The following is an 18,519-nucleotide window of genomic DNA, read 5'->3' as shown; positions in this document are numbered from 1 at the left end:
ACACTTGTAACCATTACTTGATAGACATTACAAGGGGTTTATCACCCAGTGTGGGAGCATGATGTGTCCACGGCTCGCTGGTGTCAGGCAGAGTGTAAAATCTGGGAGAGCCCAGATAGACAGACAGGCACATATCCTTTATGGCCGAGAGAGGCATGTTAGGGACGGGGCATGTGAGCTGGGCCCTTTAAGGTGGAAAGTGTGCAAAGGAGTTTTTCATGTGAGGGGAAAAAGGCAAGAAAGCTCAGGGTGGTCAGGGAGGGGGGCCTTCGGAGGGGAGCTGGGAACAGGTAACTAGAGACTCCTCTAAGTCACCCCGTTGTCTTCCTGGGGGTGGGGTGCGGTCCAGAGGGGCCAAGGACCTGCCCCAGGTCCCTCCTCCACTTAAAGCCAAGCCAGGGGTTTCAAGCCCAGTTCCCCATCCTGGCCCTGGGACTCCCACAGCCCTGCGCACTGGGTGCAGGGGGCCTAACCAAGTGGGGAAGGCATTGGATCTCATTCTGAAGGCAGCCGGGAGCCACAGGAGGTCGTTGAGCAGAGCGCAGAGTGACTCTGACCTCTGGTCCATCACAGCCCCCTGAGCACAGAGCTCTGGGTAAACCCAGCAGCTGATGTGGTCTGAAGAGGCCCAAGGTCATATCTGAGTGCACTTGGTCTTGGGAGGCCACCAAGCAAGGCCCTGGGGTGTAGAACTGGAGTCCTACCTCATCTGTATCACGTGGCCCTGGGTGGAGAAGAGAGGGGCCCATCCCCAGGCCCTCGTCCTCTCTGCACTGTAGGCTGCGTTCAGCCCACTAGCTGGTCCACCCTCAGATCTTAGCCAGAGGCCCATCGGGAGGCAGGGCTCAGAGGAGAGTAAACAGAGGGCACGGCGCTGGCTGGAGCCCCCACAGCCCTGCCCCTGCCGGGCTCCATTTCTCCTGCCCCTGGAAGCTGGGATGGGGGTATCCTGGCCCAAGCTTTGGGTCCTCTCCCAGGGACCTCCGAGGAAGGCAAAGGGCTCTTCCCATCAGGGCCTCCTCCTTCGGCTGATGGGTTCTTGTGGGGGCGGGTTGTTCCTCCCTCAGGTACCGGCATGACAGCTCGATGGCAGTGGCTGGCAGCCCCCGGGGCCACGGGCAGAGCCGAGAGACAACACAGGAACGCAGGAAGAAGGAATCCAGCAAGGCCACACGAGCCAACCACAACCGGAGAACCATGACTGACCGCAAAAGAAGCAAAGGCATGATTCCATCCTGAGGCCGCTGCACCAGGGCCAGCCGGACCTGCCAGGCTGAGGTACCATAGCCTGGGTCCTCCTCGCCAGTTGGCCCCCTGCCAGGCCCCAAGTTCAAGTCCACCCCTAGACAGCCTCAGCTTCGCAGCCCCTGAGAAGGCTGCCTCGTTGTCTGCCAGCCAGCTGTGAGCGCCATCCTGCAGAACACACAGTGCCTTATCCACAGCAGATGAACTGAGCGGCCAGCGCGCAGGTGCAAGGGACAGGGTTGGAGCCCCAAGGCCAGCCCCCAAACCTCGTGCAGCCGGATACCACATCCCTTTCTCCCTGGACGGCAGGAAACCTGTGTATTGAAAAACAAAAAAAAAACACAAAAAAAGCCCTGCGAATAAAGTTTTGACCCTTTCAAGAAATGATCCGTGCCGGGCCTGTGACCCACTCCCCCTGTGTCCCACTGCTTCGATGACAGCCACCGTCAGGAGAGGAAAGCGGCAGGGCGGTGCTCTTTTCATCAGCCTTTCATGCTTGCCTCTTATTTTCACCCCTCCTGATCTTGCTCTGCATCAGTGTGTGGCCCAGAGAACATCACTCCCTTCTCTGAGCCTCCGGTCCCTGCCTGCAGAAGCAGGGGCTGAGTGTGTGAGGCCCTGCAGTCCTTTCTGTGAGCTCGTTCAGTCCCCATGACTGCCACCCTAGGAGGTAGGTAGGTACGATTTCCAGCCCCATAGTACAGATGAAGGAGGCCAGGCACTGAGAACAGCAGGTGGCTGTCCGCCCACAGCCAGGAGGTGGGAGAACAGGGATTGGACACCCAGTCTGACCCCTGGCCTTTTCAGGGTCCTGGGCCCCCACGGGTGGTGTCATCTCCATCTCATAGCTGCCCAAGGATGGTCGGCCAGTGGCCGAGCCAAAACCAGAACTCAGTGCCTCCTGGTTGCACAGACGTTCCATTAAATCCTCCAAAATCAAGGGGTCGGAGACAGGAAGAAACAAGTGATGATGTCACTACCGAGTCCTGTTGAAGTGAGTGGGACTTGGGCCTTGTTCCTCAAAGCCCCCTCCCAGGCATGGCCAACCAGCTCCTAGCATGGCCGCAGCTGCCAGACGTCCCGATTCTTGGGCCACCCAGAATGTGGCTGATCGGTGGCAGATCAGCAGCAGGGCATTTGCTGGGCTGACCCCCTGCCAGCCTGGCCCGGAGTCCATCAGTGGAAGCCAGGGCCCCTGCCCAGCTGGACCTTGACAAATCACCCTAGATGCTAGTGCAATTTATTTGCACGTGGTTAGGATGAGCGTCTGAAGCAGCGAGGCAGACAGGCACTTGATGAATTGGTTTTGTTAGGTCAGCCTGCACAAGTGGAAATCAAAAGCAATTCCTCTGTCGCGCCAGTTCTCTCGGTGTGTTTGAGATGCAGAGTAGATATGGGGGTGGTGTCCTCCCCTCGCGCTGTCAAATTAGCTGAGATCAGGCCCAGGGACAGCCGTCTTGACAGGCAGCAGGAAGACTCTGTTTCCTCCTGGAGGCATTTGCCAGGGACCCAGCTCAGTGGCAGGCCCATCTTTTTTCTCTCTCTGAGCTGCTCAAGCCCAGCCCTTGGCCCTGGAGCGAAGTAAGGTGGGTTGCGGGGGGCTCCTTGGCTTTACCTGCCTTACCTGTTACTGTTTATACAGCCCCTCACACCTTCACTTGTCATCTGTACTTCCTGACCACCTGGAGTTCAGGCTTCACGTTAGCGTCCTGGTTTAAACGATTTAAGAAGACGGGGGATTTTTGAAAATTTCCGGAATGTAGTGCCAGGTCCAACTTAATCTCCCTTGAAGAATCACCTCAAGGTGATTTTCCATTTCAGATCATGAGGGCATCCTTTCGGGCTTGCTTTGGAAACAGCTCAGGGGTCATCCAGAATAGTGCTGGCAGACGTACCCCTTCACCTCTTGGGGCCTTGGTTTTCCTACATATAAAGTGGGTACATTGGACCAGATGAATGGTTTCCATTTGGTGCCAATTAGATCCACCGAGGAGGCCCCAGGGTTTAAGATGGGCAGCACTGTAAGTGAAGTGGGGTGGAGGCTCTGAACCCTGCCCACTCACTCACTGGGCCCTACCACCCCCATGACTGCTCCTATGCAGGAATTTTCTAAGTGCCTTCTCTGTACCCTGGCAGAGAACATGACTATCACAGGCATTTCCCAGGAAGCTTTTAAGACCTTGTGCCTCCAAGAGGACTTAAGATTTGAGTGTCTTTGTCTCCAGTCCATGATTGGCAATGACGGTGGACGTGTCAGTTTGAACAGTGCACGTGTGCCTCTGTGAGGTGGGTGGGCAGAGCCATTCAAAGGGGCCCCGGCAGCCCAGGGAGGGCAAGTAACATGCCCGGAGCCCATGGATACAGATCCTTTCTGAGTGGCCCTCTGAGATGGCTAGGTGCAGTTTGGAAGAGTAAATACTTGGCAAGAAACTGCCTGTCCCAGCCACACCAGAAGCTTGGGTTAAATAATACAGGGAGAGAAACAAACAAACAAAAATAAAAGTTAAACCCACCAAAAATGCAGGGGGGTGTTATATAGCCCTTTAACATGATGTCAATGAATACTTGGTAGCAACATGAAAAACTAAATATTCAAGAATTTTTTTTTAATTTAAGAATAAATGTGAAAGCAGAATCCATGGTAATGCACCATGATTGTGAAAATGTTAGAAAAAATTTTTTTTGCATTTTTCCAAGTCTGGAAGGGATTGTGTGTAACTGAAAATGATGATAAGAGCATGGACGACAATGGTGGTGGGACCACAATTATTTGTAATTAGAATAAAAAGCACTTAACTGTGGCCAGAGTTTCTGCCTGACTCATTCCTTGCATTATCTTGTTTAATCCTCACACAGGTACAGATGAGAAGACCCGAGGTACAGAGAGGGTAGGTGGCCTGTCCAAGGTCACACATTTAGCAAGTGACTGAGGGAGGATTTGGTCTCAGGATTGTCTCCTAAAGCCGACTCTGAACCCCAAGCCACCTACCATTCATTTCCCCCACACCCGCATCCTTTTTTTTTTTTTTTTTTGCGGTACGCGGGCCTCTCACTGTTGTGGCCTCTCCCGTTGTGGAGCACAGGCTCCGGACGCGCAGGCTCAGCGGCCATGGCTCACGGGCCTAGCCGCTCCGCGGCATGTGGGATCTTCCTGGACCGGGGCACGAACCCGTGTTCCCTGCATCAGCAGGCGGACTCTCAACCACTGCGCCACCAGGGAAGCCCCCACATCCTGTTCTTACAAAGAAAGAAAAATACAAGTAGTAGCTGCAGAACAAGAGGATGGGAAATGCCATTTCAGCAGACCAAGCTGATGGGACTCTGATTACATGTATGTTGGACTGTTTGATATTGTCCCCCAGATCTCAGATGCTCTGAGTTCCATTTTTAAACTTTCTATTTCCAAATTCATGTATCCTTTCCTCTGTGTGTCCAGTCTGCCATTAAGCCCACTGAATGATTCTTCATTTTTGTGTCCAGTCTCTCTAAGGCTGGAGGCTAAGATGGGGCTAGCAGAGGCTGGGGAGCACTGAGACCTGGGAGGGGGCCAGGAGGTGGGAAAGTCAAGAGATCCAGGGTGAATGTGGAAGGGGGGTGCAGAGGAGAGGGAATGCAGTGTTAGGCTACAGTTTAGAGGTCAAGCAGGCTAAGAATGGGGCTCACTGCACAGCTTTGCCAGGAAGTCGTGGGGAGATAGCCAGTGGGAAGAATGGGAAATGAGGAAGAGGAGGCAGGAGAGTGGGCCCACCTAAGGAGGAACTTGGCATCAAAGAGAAGGAAGAGGGGGCTCAGAGGTGAGGAGGGAGTGTTGGCATCCAGAGCATGTTTATGGGATCTTCAGAAGGAACTGGGGAGGTGCCTAGGGGACCCACCTTGGGGACGCTAGTCCCCAGGGAGGGGAAGGGTGGAGCGTGGAGCTCTCAGATCAGCCCAGTAGAGCAAGGGGCAGCCTGGCATCAGCTCTTACCTAGATCTCCGTGCTGGGGCAGCAGGGAGGGGCCTTGACCTCAGTCAGAAGCTATTGCAATTCTGCAGGCTGAACCGAGATGGAAGATTCAGTCTAAAGGTTACCATCTCCAGTCCTGTGTGTGTGTGATGAGGGGTGGAGGGATTGTAAAATGAGCATTAAATTCCAACTGCACATCATACTAGAAATACTCTTCCAACAATCGATAATCACCAAGAGAATTTTACACAGACTGGCAGAACTGGAGAGCCTTAAAGGGCATTTAGTCCAGGGTTCTTCAACCTATTTAAAACCCCTAACCTGCCCCTATCTCAGGCCCTGGGATTTTGGATTCCACCTCCTCCCCGGGGGATGGGGAAGTTTGCCCTGCTTAAGAATTCACTGGGCTCCTGGGGGTCTCTCCCAGCCCTGGAGGTGGTGTGGAGCTTCACTTGCTTTGGTCTGAATTACAAAAACAACGGGTCCTTAATTCTAGTTCTCCACGTATGAAATTATGACATTGAATATGCTCTGTCTGGCTGCGTGAGCCCACCCTCAGCAATCTGACATGTCCCTTAAGTGCTCTGCCATCCCAAGGGGGTAATTATGGTTTTCTCCTCCTTAAAGTGGTTTTCATAGAAGATCCTGGCAGAAAAAGAGCCTCCAGCAGGATGAGCACCAATCATTCCTGTACACTTAGGAATTTTATTTACAGAGATTACACGCAGGCACCCACCCTGTCTCCCATCTCATGGTCTGATCTACTTAGCATTCTTTCACATGCACGTTCCCAGGCCTCACGTGTCCATCCTTTTTATTTTTAATTTGCTCATAAAGGTGGCCAGGGGTGGTGAAAAAAAGCACTGGATGGAGGGTCAGGAGGCTGGGGCCCAGGTTCTAGACTTCAATAAGCTGTGTGACCTTATGTCAGTCACTCGGACTTTCTGGGCCTTGATTTCTTCTTGTGCGAAACAGGGATGATCATTCTCTAAGCCCCCTTGCCTCGTGGGGACCAGTAACTGTGAGGGTCAGATGAGGTCACAACTGGGGGACACTCTGACAGCAGTGAACTTGTTCAGTCGGGAAAGAAGAAAACTGGTGGGCAGCCCTCTCCACTCTGCATTTGTCCAGCCCTGCATTACTCTGCTCTCTTTTAATCACCTTGCCGCAAACCTCTTTGCACAAATCACCTGTTATTTCCAGGGGAGGCACATTTCTAAACGTGGGATTCTGGGGTCCCAGGGCCATGAACAGTTTTAGAGCTGCCTCTATCTGTATTTTTGCTGACAGCTCCCACCAGGAGGACAGAATCGGGGATGGCTTTTACCTCCGTGGGCAAGTTCTTTCATGAAACAGCCTTCCCCACAGGCTGTTCCCTGCCTCTAGGGAGCCTCGGGAGCAGTCGAGCTGAGACCCCTTTGGATGGGAGTTTGATTAGTGGCAGGTGAGGCTGCCGTCTCTTCCTGTGACAGGCTCACCAGGTCCACATGACGATGGGCAGAGCCCCACCCCCAGGTCCAGTCAGCCTCTGTCACAGGAGAGGAGCAACAGGTGAGGACCAGCTTGGTGACCTGCTAAAGGGGATGCACGTGGCTTGTTACACCTCGAAAACCAGACTCCCCCGCTCAGGAGGGGTCCGCACAAAAAGGCATTGGTTCCTCCATGAGAGTCGTTAACTCAGAGTAACATGCAATGGCCAGGCCAGAACTTTTTCTTGGGGATCTGGGGCTTCTGAATGGCCAGTAGCCTATTTCGCTTTTGCCATTCAGAGCAGGGGCCAGGCTCTGGGGTCAGAAGCCAGCTGGCCTCAGCCACTGTCAGTCTGTGTGACTCTGAGCAAGGTGGCCTCACCTCTCCGAGCCACAGTTGTCTTGTCTATAAATTGGAGATGCTGGCAGGATGGCTGGGATAAGGCGTGTACAGTCGTGGCCTGCTGTGAGGTGGCCAGTGAACTCGCAGGGCCCTGCTCACAGGGACCCAGATGAGGGGTGGCGGGTGCCTCCAGCCAGCTTTCTGGGCACCCCACGTCTCAACCCCTAAGCACAGCTGCCCTGACTCCTCCAGGGCAGTCTTCCCAGAGGCCTCTGGGCTCAGGATGACCTAGACACACAGGAGCCAGAGAGAGAAGAGGACAGGTACAAGTCAGCCTGGTAAGTGTATGCTGGGTGCCCTGGGAGCCCAGAGGAGGTGTCCAGGGGACTGTAAACGACCTCACTGAATCCTTGAAACGAAGCCAGTGATAGGTGTGATTATGAGACCCATTTAGCGGGTTAGTCGCTTGATAGTGGCTAAGTCAGGATTCAAACCCAGGTTTGCCAGCCTCCAAAGTCCCTATTTTCAGCCTCTTGGTTTTCCTACCTCTCCATAGCTTGGCACTTGAACCGGAAGCCACAATACTCTACATGCGGTTGGCTTAGCATGAAAAAGAGGACCTATCACCTCCTTCGTTCTAAATACCATACTTCTGACGATACAACCCCTCTAATAGAGTCATTCCATTGACAGAGGGGCAGGGGAAAGGAGAGGAGAGTAGAAACCCAGACAGGACCTATTTTCCAAATCCCTACTCTGCCACAGTCTCCCGTCTGCCAGTGGAAGGAAAGGATAATCATTGGACGGCGCAGTTTGAAGGAGGGGTTTCATAAGGAAAGCTTAGTGAACCAAGGAGACAAGGCATCTCGTGGAATTTCAGCCCCAGGGCAGGAAGTGGCTTCTCTGTTGGAAGCCTATACAGGAGGGAGACAGAAGTCTGCTTCGACATCAGGAAGGAAGGAAGATGGCCGGAAGCAGAGGACTCTGTTACACAGTGAAAGGTGTGGGGAAGAGATAAGGTCTGCCTGAGGAAGACACGAGGCTGCTGGGTTTACAACAGTGCTAGAGACACCGAAAACAAGATTGTCAAGGGACACAGAGGGGAACACAAGAAAGTGATCCATCCTCAGAGGGATGGAAAGGGAACGTGGTTTTAAAGCAGCTGGGACAACGGTGGTGTCAGGGAGGGGTCACTTGGATGATTCAGCTGTACAGTCAGCCCCAAAGCTCTCAGCCATCATTTTGTGGACTGAATATGCTAATTAGGCGCTGGTCCCTAGAGACTGTGCAGGGAGCATCACCACCACCACCACCCCCGCTCCCCCTCACCCCCCCACCGTTAACTTGCTCGCTGAAGCAGTGTATCAAAACGACCCCTGACAGGCCTGTGCTAAGCACAGCACAAGCCTTATCTCACATGTCTTCCCGAGCACTGTGAGGTCTCATTATCGTTATCCCATTTTCCACATGAGGAAACTGAGGCTCACAGAGGAGAAGCAAAGTCTCCTGGATGTAGAGGCGCAGAGCTGGAGTTCAAACTCGGGCATGTTCTGCTTCCATAATCCATGTGTTTTTGTTGGTGGTGGTGGTGGTCATACCGCGCAGCTCACGGGATCTTGGTTCCCTGACCAGGGATTGAACCCGCGCCCTTGGCAGTGAAAGTGCAAAGTCCTGGTTAGGACTAGACCGCCAGGGAATCCCCATAATCCATGTTTAAGCACAAGATGAGACAGCAAAGGGCCCTATTTGGAAGGTGTATTAAGTGAGGTTTGAGGTAGCCTGGATCTTAAATGTCAGGCTGAGGAATTTGAACTTGATCTTATAGGTAGTGGGGAGCTATTAAGGCGTTTGAGCAGGGGAGTTGACCTGGCAGCCTTCTGAGGGTTCAGTGGCGAGGAAGGGTCCAGAGAGAGCAGTTGAGGAAGTTTCCATGTAGGAGTCCTGAAGGCAGGATAAGCCAGGAGCAGCAGGAAGGCAGTCAGCACCCTTGTACTCACAGACTGTCGATGGAAGAGCTTCCAGCCAATGCTCTCTGCATTCCATCATTGCCTTGTCCTTGATGCCGGCTGGAGCCTGCCCTTGGCTTTCAGTCTGTGCATAAATCCAAGCATATCAGGCCAAGGCCTCAGTGAAAAGGGGAAAATGATTTTTATACGGTGTGGTGGATATGAGCTCTGGAGCCAACTGCCCTGTTTTTCAACTTCTGCTCCACTCTCACTAGCTGTGTTACCCTAGGCAAGACACTTAACCTCTCTGAACCTCATTTTCCACCTGTAAAATGGGGTGGAGAGCAGTGCCCACCTCGGATTGAGGATCCAGTGATACAGGGCGTGTTAACAGCATGGGGCCCAGGCCTGGTCCTGGGTGAATGCCTGGAAAAGGCAGCTTTGCGTGTGTGTGTGTGTGTGTGTGTGTGTGTGTGTGTGTGTGTGTGATCTTCCGAGTGGGCCAGTGCCTGCCCCTGGTACAGAGTGTCCATCCTTTCCTAACACTCAAGAAGCTGCCATTACCTCCATCTTGCCTGGGGAATTTGTATTCCCTCCAACTTTGCACATTGCTCAGACATTTTATTTATTTATTTATTTATTTATTAACATCTTTATTGGAGTATAATCACTTTACAATGTTGTGTTAGTTTCTGCTGTATAACAAAGTGAATCAGCTATATGTATACATATATCCCCACATCCCCTCACCCTTGCGTCTCCCTCCCACCCTCCCTATCCCACCCCTCTAGGTGGTCACAAAGCACGGAGCTGATCTCCCCTCCCTGTGCAATACAGCTGCTTCCCACTAGCTATTTTACATTTGGTAGTGTACAGATGTCAATGCTACTCTCTCACTTCATCCCAGCTTACCCTTCCCCCTCCCCATGTCCTCAAGTCCATTCTCTACGTGCTCAGACATTTTAAATTCATTGATTTCTGTCCCTTCCTCAGAAGACTTCAAGCTCATCTGTAGGACAGTCCTTGTTCCTTGTTGTTGGAAGGGCTGGCTGTGTTACAGGATGAAATCTATTTCTTTTTAGTAACTTACATTGGCCTCCCTCTACCTTCTTACAAAAGCAGTAACATGCTTGATGTGGGTCACACAAATAAGCAAAGAAAGAAAAACCAGCAGAAATAATCGCTTTTAGGATTTTAGTTCTCATCCTTCTAGCATTATTTTAGAAAAAGGAATATAAACATTGGTTTTCTACAAAAATGAGATCATTCGACACATGCTGTTCTCACCATTTTTTCAGTTAATAAAACATTGTGAACATTTTTCCAGTTCTCGTCTGCATCCTTTAACAGGTAAAAGCATGTCTAGTTATCTTTATTTTGCAAATTGGATCTTGCAGAGCCCCAAGGAGTGGATGCAGGTATACACGGCCCCGAGGCCTGCATTAAGACAGCATTTACATCTGGCTTCTCCCTCTGGTGGCCCTATTTCCTATCCTTCCTTTGTCAACCTGAAGGATATTAACCCCAAGGGCACTCCTTAATAAACCTCCTGAACCCTAACTTCCAGCCCAGAGTCTGCTTCCCAGGGAACCCAGCCTGTGATAGGTGGCATTCTTGTGTTTACTGTGGACTAGCCTAGAATGTTCTGAGGGCTGGGCCTTCCTTCTTTCTTTGAGCTGCCAGGACAAATTGGACTCCATCCAGAGCTGAAAAGTTTTGAGCCTTGGCAGGCTGCCCTGGAGTGCCAGAAGTTTCCAGGGTAGCCCCTAGCTGGATTAATTAAGCAGACAGCTGGGTGAGGATTTACTGTAAGTAATCTTTACTCCCCTTGACACCCCTCCAAGATGACAACATCTCCAGAAATAATAAGAATCATAGCTGTCATTGTGAATATCACGGTGAGTATTTTACAGATGAGGAAACCAACTCAGAGAGGGTAAGTAACTTGGCTGAGTTTACACAGCTAGTGAGCGGTGGGGCTTTAATTCTAACGCAGGACTGTCCATTCTAAAATTAGTGCTCTTTACACTTCACTAGAGCTATTCAATAGGAATAATATCAATAATATGACCTTTTGGATTGTTGTTATTGTTCAAATTAAATGACATGTGAACTGCTGAGCACTGAGTACAATGCCTGGCTCATAGTAAATGGTTGATAAATGTAAATCATTAATCAGAACCCCACCCCCACCCCAGGGGCTTCCCTTTCTTCTTAGAATGAAATCCAGGACTTCCCTGGTGGCGCAGTGGTTAAGAATCCTCCTGCCAATGCAGGGGACATGGGTTCAAGCCCTGGTCCGGGAAGATTCCACATGCCGCGGAGCAACTAAGCCCCTGTTCCACAACTACTGAGCCTGCGCTCTAGAGCCCGCAAGCCACAACTACTGAAGCCCGCATGCCTAGAGCCCGTGCTCCACAACAAGAGAAGCCACGGCAATGAGAAGCCCATGCACCACAATGAAGAGCAGTCCCCGCTTGCCGCACCTAGAGAAAGCCCGCGTGCACCAACAAAGACCCAACGCAGCCAAAAATAAACACATAAATAAATTTATTAAAAAAACAAAAAAACAAACAAAAAAGAATGAAATCCAAACTCTTTTAGTGTGGCCTACAAGACCACACAGCATCTGACCCTATCATTCCCTCTCTTCCTTCAGTACAGTGACTAAACCAAACTCACATCTACCTCAGGGCCTTCGCACTTGCTGTTCTCATTTACAGGAATGCTCTTACTCTGGGTCTTTACCTGACTGAGATTTCTATTCAAATCGCAGCTCAAATGTCATCTCCATAGAGAAGACTTCCTTGACCATTTAATGTTGCTCTTCAAACCTGAGTCACTCCCTATATGTTACCCAGTTTTATTTTCTTCATAGCCCTTAACGTGAGCTATAATTCTTATTTACTTTCTTGTTTACTGTCTGTCTCACCTCCTAGAATGCTTAAGCTCCAAGAGGGTAGGGGTCTTTCTGGTTCTCCACTATTTGCCCAAGGTCTAGGACAGCGCCAGGAAGAATAGGCACTCAACAGAGATGTATTGGTTGAAAGAATGAATGAATGATTTCTACCAGTTTGGAGAGATGTTTCTGAATGCAAGAGAGAAGCTAGAGGAATAGGACATCAGCACAAAACTCTTTGCCCAGAGAGCAGTCCTACTTGCTCAGAGCTATACCAGATGCTAACTTCTGAAGACAATTTCAGAGACCTTCTGGAACTTGCTTTATGAGGGACCTAAGCAATTAGCTTTTCCTGACACCTGTGCAAGGGGACCAGGTGCAGAGTCCTTGGGGCTTTCTAACTGTAAAGACAGCTCTCATCTCCAGAACATGCCTCCAGTTGAGCTTGGGACAGAGGTGAATTTTTTCCAGCAATAAACAGCTTCTCTGTGTCAGTCTGAGGAGGGTGCTAATCCTCACTTCCCCCACCTTCGGACAGACCCACCCAGCCCTGGGTAGGTCCAGCTCCCATTTGGCAGTGCCAATCAAGGACAAGTGCCCACTCGGACCTCAGGAAGAGGAGCCCTGGGCCACCCAGCAGCCGGGTTCCAGGCCTGGAGCCAGGGATGGGGCTCACATTTTTCATCTCTCTGTGATCAAGCTCTCTCCCCCTTTTACTTAAACTCCCACATTATGAAGAGAGTACATGCTTGATGCAGAAAACTTAGAAATCATGGGGAAATACAATGGAAAAGAAAATAGTTCAGCCAGTTCACCACCGTGAACAATTTGGTGTGAGCATTTCCTTTTTTTTTTTTTGGCCACACCTCACTGCTTGAGGGATCTTAGTTTCCCGACCAGGGATTGAACCCAGGCCCACAGCAGTGAAAGCGCTGAGTCTTAAAAAATGTATCATGCTTGGGCTTCCCTGGTGGCGTAGTGGTTAAGAATCTGCCTGCCAATGCAGGGGACATGGGCTCGAGCCCTGGTCCGGGAAGATCCCACATGCTGCAGAGCAACTAAGCCCATGTGCCACAACTACTGAGCCTGCGCTCTGGAGCCTGCAAGCCACAGCTACTGAGACTGCGTGCCACAACTACTGAAGCCCGCGCGCCTAGAGCCCGTGCTCCGCAACAAAAGAAGCCACGACAATGAGAAGTCCGCGCACTGCAAAAAAGAGTAGCCCCCGCTCGCCACAACTAGAGAAAGCCCGCGCACAGCAATGAAGACCCAACACAGCCAAAAATAAAAAATAATTTTTAAAAATGTATCATGCTTTATAGGAATTTGTGACCTCCTTTTTTTCACTCAGCTTTATATTTTGACTGTTTTATCTGAGCATTTGCCTTAAACATTTTTTAATGAATTGCTTTCTTTGCTATAAAATATTTTTATTAGAACGTCAACATCTGCTAGTTGCAAGAAAGTCAATCACTGTTGCACAAAGTGAAGGTTGTTTGAAATCCTAGCCCTCAGGTGTGTGTTTTCCCAGGAAAATCTAGTGCACATCCTGCAGTACTCTGTGTGTACCCTTATCAATGTGTGTGTGTCTACATAAGTGAGATCAAACTAAACAACTAAACATACCGTTTTGCAACTTGATTTCGTTTTCACTTTTTCTTTTCAACTACACACTGAGTCACCTCAGTCTTTTTTATTGTCTGCATAGATTTCTGTGGTATGAATCTACCTTGTATTTAACCACTCCCCTATTGAAAGGCATTTTTCTTCTTTTTTAATTCCAAACAATGCTCCAGTGACTTTTTGTATGGGTTCACGTGCACATGGGATTCTGGAGATATTTTTCTAGATGTGGAAGATCAAGGTCAAAAGGAACAAACATTTAAATAAAATAGATATCGACAAAGTGCCCTCCAAAATCACTGTCCCAATGCCTGTGGACAGTGCCTGCTTCTTCACTAAAATACTGGTGCTGCTAATCTTTTCCATCTTTGTTCATCTGATGCACAAAAAAATGGTATTTCATTTTGTTTCTTTATTAGTGAAACTGGGCATCTTTTCATGTTTGTGGCCATTTGTATTCCTTTATTATTTATTTTTTTGCGGTACACGGGCCTCTCACTGCTGTGGCCTCTCCCGTTGCAGAGCACAGGCTCCGGACGCGCAGCCTCAGCGGCCACGGCTCACAGGTCCAGCCACTCCCCAGCATGTGGGATCTTCCCAGACCGGGACACGAACCCGCTTCCCCTGCATCGGCAGGCGGACTCTCAACCACTGCGCCACCAGGGAAGCCCCCATTTGTATTCCTTAATTGCCTATTCCTGTCATTCACCCCAGCTTCTACTTAGTCTTTAGATTTGGAAGACTGCTTCATATTAGTGAGGTTGGATATGCCATGTTTGTTGGATATTTCCTTCATATTAATGAGGTTGGATATGCCATGTTTGTTAGATATTGTCTCCCAGTTAAAACTTGGTTTTAAATGACTGCATATTTCACCTCAATAGTAATTCCTATTTTGGATATTTCATCCTCCCCCCACCCCCGCCCATTATAAACAACATGATGAACATCTCTTGTGGACCTTCATTTTTTAAATTTTTTTAAGGAAAAGTTGCTAGAAGTGGAATTTATTGGATCAAGGGTATGTATATTAAGGATCTTAATACATATGTACAAAATATCCTCCAGGAAATGGTACCACTTCACACACTCTTTCCGGTAGTGCATCTGTGCCAATTTTCCATATCATTTCTTTTGGCTGCGCCATGCAGCATACGGGATCTTAGTTCCCCCACCCAGGGATCGAATCCATGCCCCCTGCAGTGGAAGCGCGGAGTCATAACCACTGGACCGCCAGGGAATTCCCCCTCTGGTTTTTAGGGAAGAATCCTTCCTTGTCCCTTTTCTTGCTTCTGGTGGTTGATGGCAATCTCTGGCATTCCTTGGCCTGTGAAAGCTCAACTGCAATCTCTGTTGCTGTCTTCACATGGCCTTCTTAAAAGGGCACCAGTCATTGGATTTAGGGCCCACCCCAACCTATTACGACCTCATCTTAATTAAACTAATTACATCTGCAAAGACCCTAGCTCCAAATAAGGTCACATTCTGAGGTTCTGGGTGGAAAATATTCAATCCCCTAAAATAAGTAAAACAGGGATTATTTTAATGTTTGGCTCTTATTGAAAGGAAATACACACACAACCAACCTCAACAGCCCAGAAATGCTGATGATAAATAATGGGGCATCTTTTTTTTTTTTTTGGCTGGGCCGCAATGCACGCAGGATCTTCCCCAACCAGGGATCGAACCTGCAACCCCTGCAGTGGGAGCACAGAGCCTTAACCACTGGACCACCAGGGAAGTCCAGTAAAGGGCATTTTAATGTAGAATGGCTTAGGAATACGCTTGCTGCTTGGGCTGAATGTGCCCCGAGACAAGTGATCAACTAAACTCATTCTAACTCTGCTGCCCTGAGCTCGTCATCAGGTGCTCAAGAATAATGTAGAATAACTCTTCGAGAATGCTCCCTGCTTTATTGTTTTTCACCAGCACATTGCCCTCAAATCGTTGGGAACAGTGTAAAGTAAGTGGCAATCTTCAACCCCCAGAGTGTTCCTCTATTAATGCTGAAATCATTCTTAGAATCAGTCTTAGAATGAACCTCTACTTTGGTTCAGGTCTTGATTTGGCCCCCAGAGCTGTACTACCTTTGGCAGGTCATGATTTCTCGAGGGCCTGACTTCATCTTCATTAAGATATGCCTCAGGTAGGGCAAACTGGGCAATTCCTAGGTTCTCTCCTACCCCTGTGTTTCCCGACCTGACTCTTCCCCATTAGTTGCTGGTGGTTGATCCAGCTCTGGCCCAATCATGCCAAGCTCCAGGTGAAATATGGCAGACAGGTGAGTCACTCATCTTCCCAGGCCAGTTACCAAACAGAACTGCTCTTCTCCTGTTCAGCACATCCCAGTGCTCTCCATGGCTGCTCCCAGCCATGTTGCATGTTTTCCAACGTCCCTTACAGCCATCAGAAGATGAGCGGTGGCCCAGAGAGGTACGCCAGCTTACCCAAAGATACTCAGCAAGTTAAAGGCAGAATGGAGACTAAACCTTCAGGCCATGGTTTGTTCCCCCGCTGGATCCACAGAGCTTCCCTAGGGCCAAGCCAGTTAGCTATCCTCTGCCTGACTTAAGAATGGAGTTATTGGTTTAGAAGCCAAAGCTGAAGATAACATCACCAACTCTAGCTCATGGTTTGAAAACTACAATTCTTCTTTGGAAGTTAATGGGAAACCCAAAATAATGGAATCTGCCCTTCAGATATTCGCAGAGGACTTTGAAGTGGTGTCAAATAACTGTTAAGTGAAGATCAGGTAGTTAAAGAGCACCCCATGCAGAAGAAGGTCTCAAGGACAATTTACATTTATTTGTTGATGACTCTGACTAAACATACTTCAAACATAGCAGAAGTTAAAGAGTCTGTCAGGTGACGTCATCTCATGCCAACAGCTAAAGGTGGCCCGTGTAGAGTGACATGAGCTTCATCTTCAAGCTGAGGCCCTGACTCTGGGCAAACAGCTGGTGGGTGGACCTGGTCCTTCTGGCCTGGATTGGGGCCTCCAAGGAGCTACGCCTTGTTCTCATACTTGTGCTTGATGTGTTTCCATAGCTTCTGCATTTTAAAGACAAGAACCACAAACTTAGTTTTGCCTCTCACATTTTATAACTCCTCCCACTGCCCTGGTCTCTAAAACAAACCTGAGAGAAACATGTACCACACGCTGACAGTTTGCAGTGGGCAAACTGGAAGCAGTACTAGGCTTGATGTACATTCCTAACATTTACAGGATGCTCTGATGCTCTCAATCAGGGTGTGAAGTAAGTGGGAAGGCATGATCTCACTTTACAGGAAACAGGTAGAGAGACTGAGGGACCTACCCCCAGAGCATACAATTATTAAGGAACAGAGGCTGGAAAATGTCTCATTTCTTCAACTCCCACGTATTACTCAAGAGGTCCTAAGTGCATGATCCCCAAATACTTCACATTGAGCCATTTTAAAAATTTCCTCAGACCTATGATCATTGGGTCAGGAACTAGCTGTATTCTCATTCCTAAAAGCAACAAAGATGGGTGGGTTATGACAACATCCTGAGATGCCTTCCCCACACATTGGAAATGGCCAGAGGAACTGCCTGAAGATGAACAGTAGCAGCACTTTCATAAGGGCAGAAAGTTGACCTGGGCACAGGCCACATCAGTGGACAGAGCCTGCCTGGGCTGTAGGGCCAGACCGCTTCAAGTTAAAAACAGAGTGAGTGGTGGCACAGGCCTTATTTGTCCAAGACCTTCCCCAGTATGAGCCACAATTTAACGATAGAAAGCAGGCAAGGCATCCAGCACAGTGCCTGGCACACAGTGAGTCTAAAAAGTGTTGTTATGCTCTATCTTATGCTTCCACTTTCTCGTGAGGAATGTAACGAATGACATTTTTTGGGAGTACCACCTACCAGGTACTGTGGCACCTTGCCTGCATCTCATATAATCCTCACAATAATTCCCTGAGATAGTTACTATTATTATCATTTCTATTCCACAGATAAAAGTGAAGCTCAGACAGGTTAAGAAACTCGCCCACCTTAATGTCACAGTTATTAATTGATAAGGCCCAGTATTCCCATCCAGGGCTCTCTGATTTCATACCCACCCTACTCTTAACCATTATTAATACCACCGCTGACAGCATGGAAAGACTTTGGAACTGAAAAGTGCTATCTGAAAAGGCCAGCCACGGTATCTAAAGAGTTGTTCTTTTCACGACCGTCGCCCGCTCAAATCTGCCCTTGAAACCTTCAGACGAGATAGGGGGTCCCGGGTCCAGCCCTGACTTGCCTCTAACTCCCTGGTGATGTAGCCCTAACAAGTCCTTTGCTCTCACTAGGTTAGTCTTCGCTTCTGCAAATGGACAAGTGGGTGTATGGGGCGGAAGACAGCAATACTTAAAACCCCTGCAAAGTGGGATCTATTGACCCCGTTTAACGTTTTAGGATTCACACCGGGCGGAGCGGACAGACGGCAGTCTGCAGACAGAAGACACCCAGGGATCCCCCCCTCCTCGTAAAGGTAGACTGAATCCCGCCCCACCCTCACTCTCACTGTCACCCCTCAGAGGGGCCCAAGGTCAGGATCGGCCTAGGCCCTCACCCCTTCGTTGATGTGTTCGTAGATCGCGTCCGCGCCTTGATCGAAGGCGCGCTCGAAGAACAGGGCGCCCACGGCTATGGTGAGGGCAAAGGTGGAGGTCCTGCGGAACAGCAGGGAGTACAACCTCGCAGTCAACGTCGGGCCCGCCATGTTTGTCCGCTGCCGAACTAGCACCACCGCGCATGCACCGCGACCGAGCTTTCTCTCCAAAGGTCCTCAACTTGTAACGCTTTATGGGATTTGTAGTTCTTCTGGATCTCAGCGCTCGTCGTTTTGAACAATGGAAGTAACTGATGGCTTGCGCGTGATTCAAATCGCCTAAAATCCAGATCACGGCAGCCCAAATAGTTGGCAAAATGTATTACCGAATTTTTCTCCTCAATCATTTCTTGCTGATTGAATATTTTAAACTACAACACCCAGAAGCCCTCGCGCTTCCTCCGCTTCCTCCTGCACGGTCTCAGC

The 18,519-nt window shown here is 49.6% G+C and overlaps 2 protein-coding genes across 5 annotated transcripts in view; one reads left to right on the top strand and one right to left on the bottom strand.

Annotated features, from left to right (window-relative positions):
• Window positions 1-4,046, top strand: part of ASCC2 (activating signal cointegrator 1 complex subunit 2) — a 41,578-nt gene extending 37,532 nt beyond the window's left edge. For all 4 annotated transcript variants that reach the window (XM_022550727.2, XM_089894666.1, XM_089894665.1 and 1 more), the window contains one exon: window positions 1,068-4,046. In XM_022550727.2, the coding sequence (XP_022406435.1) occupies window positions 1,068-1,239 (172 nt within the window). In that variant the 3' untranslated portion in view covers window positions 1,240-4,046. The remainder of the gene's footprint in view (window positions 1-1,067) is intronic.
• Window positions 4,047-16,256: 12,210 nt separating this feature from the next.
• UQCR10 (ubiquinol-cytochrome c reductase, complex III subunit X) lies at window positions 16,257-18,248 on the bottom strand. Its single transcript, XM_022550987.2, has 2 exons — window positions 18,055-18,248; window positions 16,257-16,522 (listed from the first exon to the last, which is right to left on the bottom strand). The coding sequence occupies exons 1-2, from the start codon at window positions 18,202-18,204 to the stop codon at window positions 16,478-16,480; spliced, it is 195 nt and encodes a 64-aa protein (XP_022406695.1). The 5' UTR covers window positions 18,205-18,248; the 3' UTR covers window positions 16,257-16,477.
• Window positions 18,249-18,519: the final 271 nt, after the last annotated feature.

The sequence above is a fragment of the Delphinapterus leucas genome, chromosome 14 (genome assembly GCF_059928025.1).
Source record: "Delphinapterus leucas isolate spDelLeu-1000000601 "Yukka" chromosome 14, BTC_Dleu_Yukka2, whole genome shotgun sequence".
Lineage (NCBI taxonomy): Eukaryota > Metazoa > Chordata > Mammalia > Artiodactyla > Monodontidae > Delphinapterus > Delphinapterus leucas.
This window is presented reverse-complemented; position numbering and strand designations above follow the sequence as displayed.

Coding starts and splice junctions, on each gene's coding strand:
- UQCR10 (XM_022550987.2), bottom strand. CDS start 18,204: ATGGCGGGCCCGACGTTGACTGCGAGGTTGTACTCCCTGCTGTTCCGC. Junction 16,523..18,054: donor ACGAACACATCAACGAAGGG/GTGAGGGCCTAG, acceptor TTTAAAATGCAG/AAGCTATGGAAACACATCAA.